This window comes from Neoarius graeffei, chromosome 12 (assembly GCF_027579695.1).
Source record: "Neoarius graeffei isolate fNeoGra1 chromosome 12, fNeoGra1.pri, whole genome shotgun sequence".
NCBI lineage: Eukaryota > Metazoa > Chordata > Actinopteri > Siluriformes > Ariidae > Neoarius > Neoarius graeffei.
In genome coordinates, this window is record NC_083580.1 from 76,775,111 (window position 1) to 76,789,853 (window position 14,743).

The window sequence follows — 14,743 nt, forward strand, 5'->3', positions numbered from 1 at the left end:
ATGAAGACACACAGGACACTGTCCGAGTTTAACACATTCTAAGTGCTGAGCATAACTGAGCCAAGATGGCGGCCGCATCCTCCTGCTGTTTTTTGCCAGAGTTGTGGTGATGATGATTTTCTCCTTTACCGCGTTATTTATTTGTTAAAAACCGATTCTCCCTCTCACAACGCCACCGTTCAAACAGCTCAACCCGATCACGTGCTTCTGGGCGTGTCTAACAGGCGCATGACTCAGCTTGATTGACAGGTTCCATGATGGCGAGGCGAGGCCGGGTCACGCGCTCGTCATGCAAATCAGGCGTGCTGCAGCCCAGCGGGCGCCCATGTGGACGGACACCACGCCGTGTTGTTCTGCACGCTGATTGGCTGCCTCGGCCCGACGCATTTTAATCTTATGCAAATGAGGAGCTGCTTGGAAGACCGTCTGTAAAACGCGGAACTGGAATTTGGGATCGACTTATTCGACATTTAGACGCACAGGGAAAAGAAAGATGGATCACTTTTAGGGAAAAAAGGTTATCCAGACCTTTCGTATTATTATTTTATTTTATCTTACTTTATTTTATTTTAATGACATGATGATAGTAAGCTTTGGTTACTCTCTGGGTTGAGTTTAGCATGTTCTACCTGTGTCCTTATAGGTTTCCTCTGAGTTCTCGGGTTTCCTCCTACCTCTCAAAAACATGCAGATAGGGAGACTGGTGCCCATTCATGCATGCATGTGTATGCATGCTGCCCTGAGATAGACTGGACACGTCTATGTACCGTAATATGAGTTATCCTACCTTGAGCTCATTTGTTGCTGTGATTGGTTCCAGATCCACTGCGACCCTGAACAACAGTTACTAAAGATGAATGGATGATTATATTTATTATTGAGTTCTTAAAATTACTAGCCCATCACCTTTGAACATGCTCCATTTTAATCCAAACCTTAATAACTCAGAAACAAGTTGGTCTATAAATAATGTCAGCAGAAAGTTTAGGAATAACACATACACTGTGGCTCATTACAGGCAATCATCTGCATTTGTGAAGTTATGTTACATTACATTACATTGCATTGCAGGCATTTAGCAGATGCTTTTATCCAGAGCCATGCACAACATACCCAGAGCAGCCTGGGGAGCATTTGATGGTGAGGTGCCTTGAAGGGCACTTCAGCCATTCCTGCTGGTCCAGGGAATCAAACCGGCAAACTTTTGGTCCCAAAGCTGCTTCTCTAACCTTTAGGCCATGGCCTCCCCTATGTGATTGACAGCTCTGAGTCACAATAACCAACATGCATTTATAACTATTAAAAATGGCTCTTCGGTAGCTTTCAAACAACACCAGTCCTGTGCTGCATGCGATCTACAGAGCCTGAAAAAGGAGCCATGAGAGTTAGCATTTTAGCCTCTTTGGAGCTCTGTTTCAGATTAAAATTACACCTTAGGCACTGCTTTGGTCAGAGGCTTTGTTTGTTTAATCATATTTTTGTTGTTAATATATAAAATTATCCATCCATTCATCCATTATCCATAACTGCTTATCCTGTGCAGGGTTGCGGGCAAGCTGGAGCCTATCCCAGCTGACTATGAGCGAGAGGCAGGATACACCCTGGACAAGTCGCCAGATCATCACAGGGCCGACACATAGAGACAAACAACCATTCACACTCACATTCACACCTACAGTCAATTTAGAGTCACCAATTAGCCTAACCTGCATGTCTTTGGACTGTGGGGGAAAGATGTGCGTCTTTCTCCACGAACAAAAAAAAAAAACGCAGCGATTTGGGAAACGCCAAAAATCGCACGGCCAAAAAATCGTACACCCGGTTGTGACCTAGGCTTATGGGCAGCACGGTGGTGTAGTGGTTAGCACAGTCGCCTTGCAGCAAGAAGGTTCTGAGTTCGAACCCAGCTTTCTGTGTGGAGTTTGCATGTTCTCCCCGTGTCCGCGCGGGTTTCCTCCGGGTGCTCCGGTTTCCCCCACAGTCCAAAGACATGCAGGTTAGGTTAACTGGTGACTCTAAATTGAGCGTAGGTGTGAATGTGAGTGTGAATGGTTGTCTGTGTCTATGTGTCAGCCCTGTGATGACCTGGTGACTTGTCCAGGGTGTACCCCGCCTTTCGCCCGTAGTCAGCTGGGATAGGCTGCCTGCGACCCTGTAGAACAGGATAAAGCAGCTAGAGATGATGAGATGAGTTATGCCGCTTTTCCACTACAAACGCGGCTGAGCCGGGCTGAGCCGTGCCGTGCTGAGTCGAGCTGAGCGGGGCTGTTGGAGTTGCATTTCGACTACAACCGCGCTGAACCGTGCTGGCTGGAAGTGGGTGGACACATTGGGTGGAGTTAGCGAAAGTGGGTGGACGTCACGTGATGTCGTTAAGCAGCGCAAACAGTGACATCAGTGAGCTTTTAAGCAGTAGTCTCACGACCCGAATAGTAAAAATAAACATGGAGGACATGGAGTCGTTAGTGTTGCTGGTCTTGGTTCTGTGCCTTGTAGTCACCGACAACGCCAACAGATACTGGCAAGAGCGTATAGATGAGGCGAGGCGCATAAGGCTTCAGAAATTCTTGTAATTCGTAATTCTTCTTCTTCCGGGTTTACGGTGTTTACAGATCCCAGCGTGCTCGCGGGGCGTGTGTGGGCATCTGAGGACACTCCTCCTCACCAATCAGTACACAGGGGAGTGTCTGCTCACGCCCCCAGCCTCACTCGGCTCGGTTTGGCTCGCTTCAGCCCCACTCCAAAACGGTGCGAGTTTTAGGGGCTAAGCAGGGCTGAAGCGAGCTGAGTCGTGCTGTTCTTTGGTAGTCGAAACGCGAGCCGTGTCGGGCTGAAGTGAGCTGAAGCGAGCTGAAGTGAGCTGAAAAAGGGTAGTGGAAAAGGGCCATTAGGTTAATATGGGACGGCCTTGGGCTGAGATGCCCTTGAGCGAGGCACCTCCCCGGGCGCCGTTAGCGTGTGTGTTCACTGCTTCAGATGGATTAAATGCAGAAAGGAAATTTCACAAGTGTGTGATGAATAAAGTTGTGCTTTCTTTCTTTTCTTTCAATAATGGAGCTTTTTTTATTGCCTTGTGACATCTCTGACTCCTGATCCGAAAGCTTTTGCCTTGTTTTGTAGAACCGATAGTATTTAGGGGCGGGGCTTCGTGTAAGGAGGCGGGGCTGGAATGCTATGCCGCCTTCCACTGTGTTGTGTTTTCTGTTACTCGCATCGCCATCTTGTTGCAAGTCAAGTAATGCACGTCTGAGGAATTTTCGGAAGAACTGTTGCGATATTTTAAATGTAATTATATAATCATCAAATAAGTGTTAAAGCTTAGTGCGCGTGAGCAATCCGGTCATCACGCAAACACGCAACTTAGTGCGCGTGCGTGTGTTTTTTTAAAGACACTGTATCCGCTCGGTGAACGAGATGAGTATTGATATACTGTTGGAGGCGGCGAGATATCTGGAGTGGCAAGCCCAGCAACAGCAGATTACACGTGGTAAGGTGGAGGGGTGGGAGTGGGTGGGTGTGTGTGTGTTCACTAAGGAGAAATTACAAAAATGTACATGCATGCGTGTGTGTGTGTGTGTGTTGAGTAATGCATGCTGTAGCACTTTTTAAATAACGTGCAGTTGTTAATGTTCAGAGCGTGCAGTGTAATACAGTGCGTTGTGGTGCTCCTGAAACTTTCGATTTTATTATTTAGTGGTGTCAGTCCGCGCGAGCGTTTCTCTTTGCTCGGTTTCCGGGTTAAATCCGTTGCTATATTTAGTCGGTGACTCCGCGCGCGCAGTCCCGTCGTAGTGGGTGGGTGAGCACAGAGACGCGCGCGCACACACGCACTTTATATTATAATCTATTAGGAAACTGGCTTGCATTGTGCGCGCATGCACTGTGTACATGTCTATATATATAAAATATTTATTAGATTCCTGAATTAAAAACTAACCTTATGAATAAATGAGCACCTTTTTTTGAAGTTAGGGAATGTCGTAATGCTTGTGCATTGGGCGGTGGTGTGTGTGTGTGTGTGTGTTTACAGCATGACATTGCCGCGTGACTTTTCGCCTTACTTCCTGCTTGGAGATCGTGTATCTCTGTGGGTTTTTCCCTTATAAGACCTTCCTCGGTTATATTTGCAAAGATCAGTCGTATGCGTGTTACAGCTACAGTCTGGGAATAGGGTTTTTTTTTTTCTTTTCTTCCTTTTTTTTCTCTCGTGTTGATGACGTGTCACTCGGTCCACACCCCCGGTGGATAGCGCGTGCTGAATAAGGACCGCCCCTTGCGACCACGTGCGCACTAGACAGGCCCCGCCCCTTTCAGAGTGAGTGGGGCCCGCCCACCGCGGGTCACGACGTCGGGAAATAGGGCAACTCCCTCCTGCCTCGACTGTCTGATGCACGCGTTATATAATGCGCTGTTGGCCTTTTGTGTTTTAAAATGGTGAAAGAGTGGATCTAGGAATATAAATTTAAATGCAAATCTTTCAGAGCATCTTATAAAGTAGATTGCAAACGTGTAACTGTCTGTTCCAGTCAATGCAGTAAACAACAACAACAACTGTTTGCACTAATATCTAAGCTACCTTTGTACCCACCTGGAAAACCTTCTATATGCTCATTGCTTATGATACACTTTTTACAATTCTGCAGGGCTCGAAATTCTTTTTTTTTTTCACCAGCCAGCCGGACTAGTTCCCTTCCAAAGTAACTCGCCAAACAGAAAATCGACTCGCCAAAATTTGTTCATGTATGAATTTTACTTCTGTCAAAAATAACGCAAAAGAGAGTAGTTACCATTGTTCATGACTAATGTGCATTTATTTCAAGACCTGAGTATTTTGATACTGGGTTTTTTTTTTTTTTGCACACTTTACAAATTGGCATTTGCTGTTCCATGTCCTCCTCGCGATATCCAAAAAAATGCCAGATGACTGACCCCTTACTAGTTCTTTTAGGAACCAGTTCGTCTGCTTCCGTTTTTAATTTGTCGCTGAAATTGACTGAGCTTACACGGTAGCCTACGCAACACCAGCGATTGCACGAACTGAGTCAGCGCTGTAAACCGAAACTAGGAAATCTTCCTGCAAGTTCCTTTCAGCACCGAGATGTCGCCCGGGATTTGTTGGCGAGTGCGTGACGTTATTGTTGTTGTTTTTTTTTTACCCTTATGCAGCCTCTCGCATTACTGCCTGAGGGACAGGAAGAAAACCACCGGAAAAGGTTTTAAACAAACACGAAACAAACACAAGTCGGCAGATGACCATAAAATATTCGATAGTTACGATATAATAATTATTAGAGGTCGACTGATATGGGTTTTTCTAAAGCCGATGCCGATACCAATATTTAGAGGTCAGAGTCAGCCGATGGCCGATATGAGCTGCCGATTTTTTTTGGGCCGATATGCTATCGTATCGTCCTTAATTGGCATGCTAAAATATCATACTAGTACGAGGACGCACAACACTTATAAACTTAACACGATTTATTGAAAATATGTTAATGAAAGAAATTATTAATTTCATTTAGATTTTATTATTCATAACATATTTATTTTATTCATTATAAATAACATAATATATAGTATAAATATTATGTATTATATAAAAATGACTGTACTCATCATAACAATAAGAATTAACAAATTAATGACTTAAACGTATTAAAATGAATAATCGATAGACTAACAGAGTGCAAGAAGACTTCCATGATGTGACAACTTCAGATAGTTACTTCAAAACGGCAAAATACATGTTTAAGTTATACAGTTTCACTGTGGAACTTCCATGCCTTGAACTTTCACACGTTTCCGTTTCAACAATATAAAACTCCGTCTCCCAGCATGCTGTGCAGGAAACCGGAAATAGGAACTGCAGAGGTCTAGCATCGGTCTCTGGTTCACAATCAAATCAAACATGTATACATCGCGAAAACGAATGGACATGGGATGGCAATGTTATACTACGTTCACAGGTTAGTTTTGCGTCCTCTTTTTGTTAACTTTTCACTTAGATTGTCCGTTACTACAGTTTAGATCGGAACATAGCGGTCACCAGCGTTAAGGGGGCTTACATAGTCGATGCATTCCCGACGCACTCGCGGCCACAAGGCTACGCATCGCAGCGTTTCATTTCGAGAGGAATTCTACATCTCCGATGCAGTTGAAATGCTATTCGTTTTTCCTTTCGCTAAATGAAGCAACACATCACAGATTACAACTATCATGAGAGCAAATGTACGACTTTAGGACATTGAAATGTAAGAATTGAAGCCTTACCTGTAGGCTGTCTCTGCTGACTCCTGAAACGTTTGTTGGCTTGGGTCTTTTGCACGCCGCGTTCTACGTAGCTGTCATGCCTGACTTTAAATCGGCGCGATCAAATAAGAAAATCGGCCGATGCCGATTCATTAAAAATGGCAAAAATCGGCCGATTAAATCGGTCGACCTCTAATAATTATATGTATCTCACACAGAATTTTCGGAGCTATATTGAGTATATTCGATATATCGCACAGCCCTAGTCTGAATCTTTGCTTCATATATATTTTTTATTTTCAGCTAGCCAGCCGGGCTGCCTAGTGACAGGAATTACCCACCAAATGACAAATTAAGTCGCCTCGGGTGACTGGACCACCGTGAATTTCGAGCCCTGTTCTGTATTACATGGCATTTCCATACACACATTAACCTAATTTTGTCGTACTTGCAGAATGATAGTAAAACCTGTTCTGTTCTATTTGTTTACTTATTATCCCCCGCCACGAAGCGCGCAGACTGTGAGTTGGCCTAGCCGTCTGACAAGGCATGCTGCAATACAGATGCGAGTGGGTAGTCAAACTCTCGCGGTTATTCTAGCTATGTAACATAGGTGAGAGGCCGAGGGCTACGGAAATGGAAATCGGCGCCACATGGTGTGGGAAGGACGAAGTGCGCAGAGGGATGTAGGAATGGAGTCCGTCCATCCATTCGTTTGTCCATTTCAGTCTGGACAAATTTTCTCATAAGCTACATCAATGAAACTTTGCACACTCATACTATTGAAAAAAGCCGGGTAGCATTTTATGAAGGTGTCATAGCACTTATGACATCACTGGGCTCATAAGGTCGTAAGTGTTAAGAGGTCTTCATAAAATGCTCCTGGCGGGGGGATAGTGATGACCGTGTCGTCTTGTTTATTTACCTGTAATTTTTTTTTTTTGAGTCAGTGTAGTACATACAAGATTATATATTGAGTATAAAATTATCAATGATACCTAGCTTATGATGATTTAAAAGAAATAAAAGTTAAACATTTTAAAATATTCAAATATTTTTAAAAAATGCAAAACGATGAATCACAGTATAGAAAAATAGTGAAATATTGGTACAACAAGAAGTGAAAATGGCGTTAATAAAACAAACCACAATCTCCAGGGATGTCTGTTTGAACAGGTGGGATTTGTTTAGCCTGGATTTTAAAATGTTTACGCTGATAATCTCATGAATAACCCATGAAAGTAAAACTACATGTCCTTAATTTTAAACATATTATTTGCAACATGTGCTCTACACATTCACCTTTACGCTCTGCTCATTTTCTCAGATGCTGTATCAAGTGTTTTTTTTTTTTTGCAGATTTTGCTGAGAATATTCAAATCAAAATATTTGCTCGGTATGTTCCCATTAGTTCTTGACTTTTTGGACACACTGTATGTGCTGTATCTGAGTTGGAGAATTGATGTGTTATTAGTTTGCTGCAAAATCAATTTCACGTTTGTGCCCCGAATAAAGTATACCGGTCATGCTTGAATATCAGTATCACTTTTCTGCAGAAAGTCATCCTGGAGGAATTACGGTCTTTGGATGTGAGTACATGTCCGCAATATTCGTGTTAATTTTGTTGAAATAACCCACTGTGGTCATGTGGTCCAGCTCAGCCAATCAGAGCGCGAGAATCGGTCAACAGATATGGTGTTGCTTCTGGGCATGCTAGACCCAAATCAATCGAAGACAATTTTGTGGTGGAATAATTGGATTTGCAGCAAATTATGGGCGGCAGAGACAATATAAATCACTTGAACATTGAAAGGCAAGTTTTTATTTTTTTCTGAGATTGAGTAGCCAGCACAGAGCATCTGTTCCCCCTTTTCCACCAAAGCAGTTCCAGGGCTGGTTCGGGGCCAGTGCTTAGTTTGGAACCGGGTTTTCTGTTTCCACTGACAAAGAACTGACTCTGGGGCCAGAAAAACTGGTTCCAGGCTAGCACCAACTCTCTGCTGGGCCAGAGGAAAGAACCGCTTTCGTCAGCGGGGGGGGCGGAGTTGTTAAGACCAACAACAATAACAAGACCGCGAAAGATCACCATTTTTAAGCGACGAGAAGCAGCAGCTGTACAAACGCGAAGTCATCCATTATTATTATTGTTGTTGTTGTTGTTGCTGCTGCTGCTTCTTCCATGTTGTTTTTGCTTCGATATTCACGCCAAGGTTTATGCAAACGTAACTGACGAATACAGCGACGTAATGACGTGGCTTCCCTTAGCACCGCGAGCTATGGAAACGCAAACTGGTTCTCAGCTGGCTCGCAGGTTGAACGAGTTGTGAACCAGCACCAGCACTGGCCCCGAACCAGCCCTGGAACTGATTTGGTGGAAAAGGGGTATGTGTAGGCGGAGAAAATTGCCAGTCGCCAGTGTTTGTGGACATCTCTGTATAACTATATAGCGAACTATTGTCTCAAAAATGACCAGGCGTCTCTCTTCATACTCCTAAACATTTCCAAACAGACCGATGTCTGGACATCAAACAGGAAGTGTGTATAGTACATAATGTTCCCATTTATTATTTATTATGTGCCCAGTCTATTTGAATATTTCTGGTTCAGGTTTTGCCATGGACACAGTTGAGATTTTGTTCACTTCCTTTAGCAGCCTGTACCTGGAAAAACAGCAAACTGCATGTTTGAGGAGTTAATGGTGTTACACTATATGACCAGCCATACCATATGACCATCACATCCATCCCAATCCAGATTTCTTCCCTCTTTGCTGTTAGAATAAGCTTCACTCTTCTCTTCTGGGAAGGCTTCCCACCAATTTTTGGCTTTGAGGATTTGTGTTCATTCGGCCACAAGAGCATTCGTGAGCTCGGGCACTGATGTTCGATGAGGAGATCTGGGGTGCGCTTGACGTTCCTGTTCATCCCAAAGTGGGGCTGAGGTCAGGGTTCTGTGCAGGACACTTGAGTTCTTCCACTCCAACTTTGACAAACCATGAGCTCAGATTTGCCCCTTTTCCACCAAATCAGTTCCAGGGCTGGTTCGGGGCCAGTGCTTAGTTTGGAACCGGGTTTTCTGTTTCCACTGACAAAGAACTGGCTCTGGGGCCAGAAAAACCGGTTCCAGGCTAGCACCAACTCTCTGCTGGGCCAGAGGAAAGAACCGCTTACGTCAGCAGGGGGGCGGAGTTGTTAAGACCAACAACAATAACAAGACCGCGAAAGATCGCCATTTTTAAGCGACGAGAAGCAGCAGCTGTACAAACGCGAAGTCATTTATTATTATTGTTGTTGTTGCTGCTGCTGCTGCTTCTGCCGTGTTGTTTTTGCTTCGATATTCGCGCCAAGGTTTATGCAAACATAGCGACGTAACTGACGTATACAACGACATAATGACGTGGCTTCCCTTAGCACCGCGAGCTATGGAAAAGCAAACTGGTTCTCAGCTGGCTCGCAAGTTGAACGAGTTGTGAACCAGCACCAGCACTGGCCCCGAACCAGCCCTGGAACTGATTTGGTGGAAAAGGGGTAATTGTAAAGCTACAGCATGCGAAGACATCCTGTACAATTGTATGCTTCCAACTTTGTGGCAGCAGTTTAGGGAAGAGGCGTAGGGATGTGAGCGTGACAGTCAGATGTCTGCATACTTTTTTTTTTTCCCCTGTATACGGTGCTTCCGTGCGTGTTGTTGGTGGTGTGATCTCGTTAAATAGAGATGCCATGTATGCGAAAACAACCTGAACCTAGTTGAACTTTAACCAGAGAAAACTTATATATTGTTGTAAAATATTTTTTACAAGTTGTTAAGTATGAACTGAGAAACTGACATCCGAGGCACAATGGCCTCTTCTTTCTTTCTCGTTTGTTCTCCAAGAAACCCTTCAAAGAAGCGAATGTTTTAAGCCGTAGATGCGCAGAGTGATTTGTTGTCCTTTCTCCTGTGGTGATTTCTGGAGAAATGGCATCGGTGTTTTAGTTATTACAGAGGCGTCCCATGCAGTGTCAGATTTGGGCTTGTGTGAGCCTTTTGTGTTTTAACCTGCGTTTTAGGGTTTATTGACATTTTGCAGAAAAGCATATAGCCTTCTACTAACACAAATGACAATGGATAAGAGAATGGTATTTATTTATCAGCTGAGGATGTAATAATCAGTGGTATTTTGTGTGGCACTTTACAAGGTACACCATGTGAATTTAAGCCTGGACAAGCTTGCGTGGGTTCCTCGCTTTGTTTGTGCTCCAGACCGCATGTGTGAGTAATTGCGTGTGCTTTGGAGAAGGAAGGACGGAGGGAGGGAGGAGGTGACGGAGGGAGGGAGGGAGCGTAAATGGCTGTGTCCTGTTGGCACATTTTTTTCCCTGACTCACAGTAGTCGATGTAATCTTTATAAGGAGACCAGGCACTGCGATGCCACAAACACATGTCCAGTAAGAGCCGTATTTGTCCTGTTGCTCACAACACTGTCCATCTGTTAACGTCTTATTCAAGAGCCTTGAGCCATCGTTCTCTTAGAGCTCATTAACAGAAGCGCTGTCTGGGTCACGGAGTAGCTGTATGCACTGCTGTTTAATTCTTAATGCGAAAAAATCCCCACGTGATAAAGGATTTTTGTTGAATGCTGTTACTTTATTTGACGTACCACACATGAGGGAGTCTTTTCCCTTATTTGGAGTGTACGTTCAAGTCTGTAAGTGTTTTCTTGGTTTTTAATTCGCTCAGCGTGCAGCTCGCATCCCCAAAGCCTTGTTCTTGTGAAATCGAGATGTGGTGGGGTGGGGGAGAAAGAGTCGTGTTTTGGGTACCCGCCAATTTGGGTACCAGGCTAATTTGACGTTCAAGGAATCCCACGTGCCTCTGTGTTGGTCTCTTTGCATCCATGGCAACCGTCGCCTCGCATGCTCGACCGCGTTAGCAGCTCCCTTTTTTCTTTTTCCTTTTTTTTTTTTGTTCGGGACGCAGCGTAGGCACTGCAGCAACGGATCACAGCTCGTGTCTCATAGCACTAATGACATCAGCTGAAATGTGCTTTGGGCAGCTCACAAATCCCCTCCCCCCTTCTCATATTAAAATCGAACCCGCAGAACAAAAGCAGCGATCCTCAGCCATTGGGTAATGTCAACTCTGTCTACAGCTCAGTCTGTCCATCACCACAACCCGACCAATCAAATCGTCTGCACATGAGATGAGACGAGACGAGACACAGCCTCAGATTCCCGCCTGCTTCCTCTGCGTGCTGCTGAATGATATCCGGACTGTGGTGCTGGTTTCTGGGTCAGACACCTCCCAAGGCTTTTCTTCTAAGCCTGGATTATGCTTTATCAGAAGTGCTTCTGAGAAGAACTTCTGAAAGTCTGGATAGGAACAGAAGGTGGTTCCTGGGTGCGATGGTGTGTGCTGTTCATTAAACAGGTGCTTTGGGGTGAACGGGAAGTGTACACTCCATTGATAAATAAAAAAAACGTGTGGCACACAAGACATGTAGACACAGATGTTGAAGTTTTTAGTGGATAAAATGTCGATAGCTAAGTTACAAGTAAGTGTGTTAAAAACTTCACAGGAAATAGCTGAAAGTAAACAAAGCAGCTCCAGAAAAAGGAAATGAAATGAAGAATCAGAAGGTGTTGATTCATTATCCATAACGGCAGCTCTGACAGTAGTGATGGCTGTAATGCAAATCACAGGTTTATACTAATGCGCTTGTTCTAATATGTGACCGTTTCTGTATTAAAGGAATAATCTGGAGTGATAGACCTAGAAAGCATATTTACGCATTATTGGGAGTGCATACGTTGAGTTGCTACCACAATCACGTCAATCAGATGTGTTTTGGTTTTGAGACAGTTCGTTTTTTTTTTTATTATTTCAACCGGAAAGCACTAACACGGCAGTGCGAGGGGCGTGTCTTTTTGCCGATACAAAACGCTAGTTTTAAAACCATTTCAAAGCTCAAAACAACATGACAGTTCTGTGGAAGTGAGTAGAGGGTTCCTACAAACAAAACGAAGTGTCCCTAGCTCTGCAAGTGCACGGACAGAGTGTGTAGAAGAGTAAATACAAAGCCAGTACCTTACCTGAAGTTGTTCTTCTCCAGACGCCATCTTCAGGGGAAAGTCCGTAAAAGTCGAGTGCAGAGCCCATCCCGCTGGAAATGCACAACACAATTGAGCTTTGCAATGGTTTTAAAACTAGCGTTTTGTATCGGCAAAAAGGCATGCCCCTTGCACTGCCGTGTTAGCACTTTCCGTTTTTTTTTTTTTTAAATAAATGCCGCTTTTCCACTACCAACGCGGCTGAGCCGTGCCGTGCTGAGTCGGGCTGAGTCGAGCCGAGTGGGGCTGTTGGAGTTGCATTTCGACTACAACCGCGCTGAACCGTGCTGGCTGGAAGTGGGTGGACACATTGGGTGGAGTTAGCGAAAGTGGGTGGACGTCCGGTGATGTCGTTAGGCGGCGCAAACAGTGACATCAGTGAGCTTTTAAGCGGTAGTCTCACAACCCGGAGAGTAAACAATAAACGTGGAGGACATGGGGTCGTTAGTGTTGCTGGTCTTGGTGCTGTGGCTTGTTGTCACCGACAACGCCAACAGATACTGGCAAGAGCGTATAGATGAGGCGAGGCGCATAAGGCTTCATAATTCTCGTAATTCTCCTTCTTCCGGGTTTACGGTGTTTACAGATCCCAGCGTGCTCGCGGGGCGTGTGAGGACACTCCTCCTCACCAATCAGTGCACAGGGGAGTGTCTCCTCACGCCCCTAGCCTCACTCAGCTCGGTTTGGCTCGCTTCAGCCCCACTCCAGAACGGTGCGAGTTTTGGGTGCTAAGCAGGGCTGAAGCGAGCTGAGTCGTGCTGTTTTTAGATAGTCGAAACGCGAGCCGTGTCGGGCTGAAGCGAGCTGAAAAAGGGTAGTGGAAAAGGGCCATTAGTGGACCGAAAGCTACTGAATTCTAATCACAGGCTTCCAATTTTAAAATAGAACAATTAATGAATTTAGAGCCACGTGGCCTGAAATTCTCCGCTATTTTTTCCTGCTTCACCATGACCCAGTTCAAGATACTACATCATGCATGACGTGGTGGGCTTTCCCTGTTCGCGCAAGGCATTGTGGGATACAAATTTGAAACAGGAGAGAAAAATGGAGGACGTGAGTGTGCGAATGAAACGTGAAAGACCGACTACAGTAACGGAAAGAAAGCGAGAAGAAAAGACGTTATGTTATATACGAAGGAAAGGAAACGCAGGAATTATCAAACTAATAAATATCGGCGCTCAGTGAGCACCTCGGTGTGATCAGCTGTTCGTTTAGCGACAGAATGATGGAACTGTCAGTGCACGCTCAAAGGTAAACCTGCGCACACGGACTTCCTCTGTCTGCTTGACTGCGCCAAGCGAGCAATTTCATGCATGTTATTTCCTTTAATCCCTTCAAATGAAATAACTTCCCAGTCACATAATGGCCTAATATTTTGTGAGACATTATAGAAATAAACATATCACAATGACCACGTTTCAGAGAGAACTAAATTTCACCGATTTTATGAAATCGAAAGGCCGTCTAGCTTTAATACAGGTTTATACCAACCAAACTGGCACAATTCAAATATTTGTACAGATCGGCCTCTCTCTTACATATAAAATTTGGGCTCCACTCCAGCCTCGAATGAGAGAGACTTGATTTTGGGCGCCCTGTGCACCATCAAACTAAAATACACCTCTTTAGTTTCAGCTTATTTTAGGTTCTTTTAGCTTGGAATTATTCCAAAGAGGTATTAAGACTCCCTTTAGCATTTACTTCAACACACAACTTGATTTACAATTGAGCAGAGTTGAGAAGAATCTTGGAACATCCAGCAGTGAAGGAATCTGAATTTCCTATTGATTTATGAACCAAACACAGAATGACACTGCGTTTTTCATCATACGTTCGCCATGGGGACTCAGCATGCCACGCCTGCCGAAACATCGCTCCCTTCAGTCGCTTGCTGGCTGACAGCGCTTTCACTTTGGCGTGGGTTTTTTTGGTTTGTTTATTTAAATATTTATCCCCCCCATATGACTGACACTGTCCGATGTGCTCGGGGACGGTTGGGGCTCTGAGTGTGCCTCCCCCGTGGTTCCAGCCCTTAAAGGGGAACTGAAGTCATTTTTAAACTTGCTTTATTTCTTAATTGACGTATTATTCAATTACGTTTTTGGTTTTAGTAACCTTATATCGTGACTTGTATTGGCAACTAATTGCAATTAAATATTTATACTTATCAACCTATTTGGTTTTTAGCCGTGTTGAATTTAGCTCGTTTGGTCCACGGCAGGCGTCGCTTATCTGCACAATCTTCGCGAGACTTCGAAACGTGAAGTGTCAGCCAGGTGTCAGTGCCGCCATTTTGAAAACTTTTCCAAACGAAATATTGCACAAAAATGAGTTTAAATGACGATTACTGCCTACTTTTTTAAAACTTTCCTGATTGCTATCAAAACAAACAAAACTTCCGGCTT

General features: G+C 44.4%; 1 protein-coding gene across 2 annotated transcripts in view; it reads left to right on the forward strand.

Moving 5' to 3' along the window:
- Positions 1 to 3,235: 3,235 nt before the first annotated feature.
- Positions 3,236 to 14,743, forward strand: part of mntb (MAX network transcriptional repressor b) — a 42,224-nt gene continuing 30,716 nt past the window's right edge. For both annotated transcript variants that reach the window (XM_060936438.1, XM_060936439.1), the window contains exon 1: positions 3,236 to 3,487. In XM_060936438.1, coding sequence (XP_060792421.1) covers positions 3,415 to 3,487 — 73 coding nt within the window. In that variant the 5' untranslated portion in view covers positions 3,236 to 3,414. The remainder of the gene's footprint in view (positions 3,488 to 14,743) is intronic.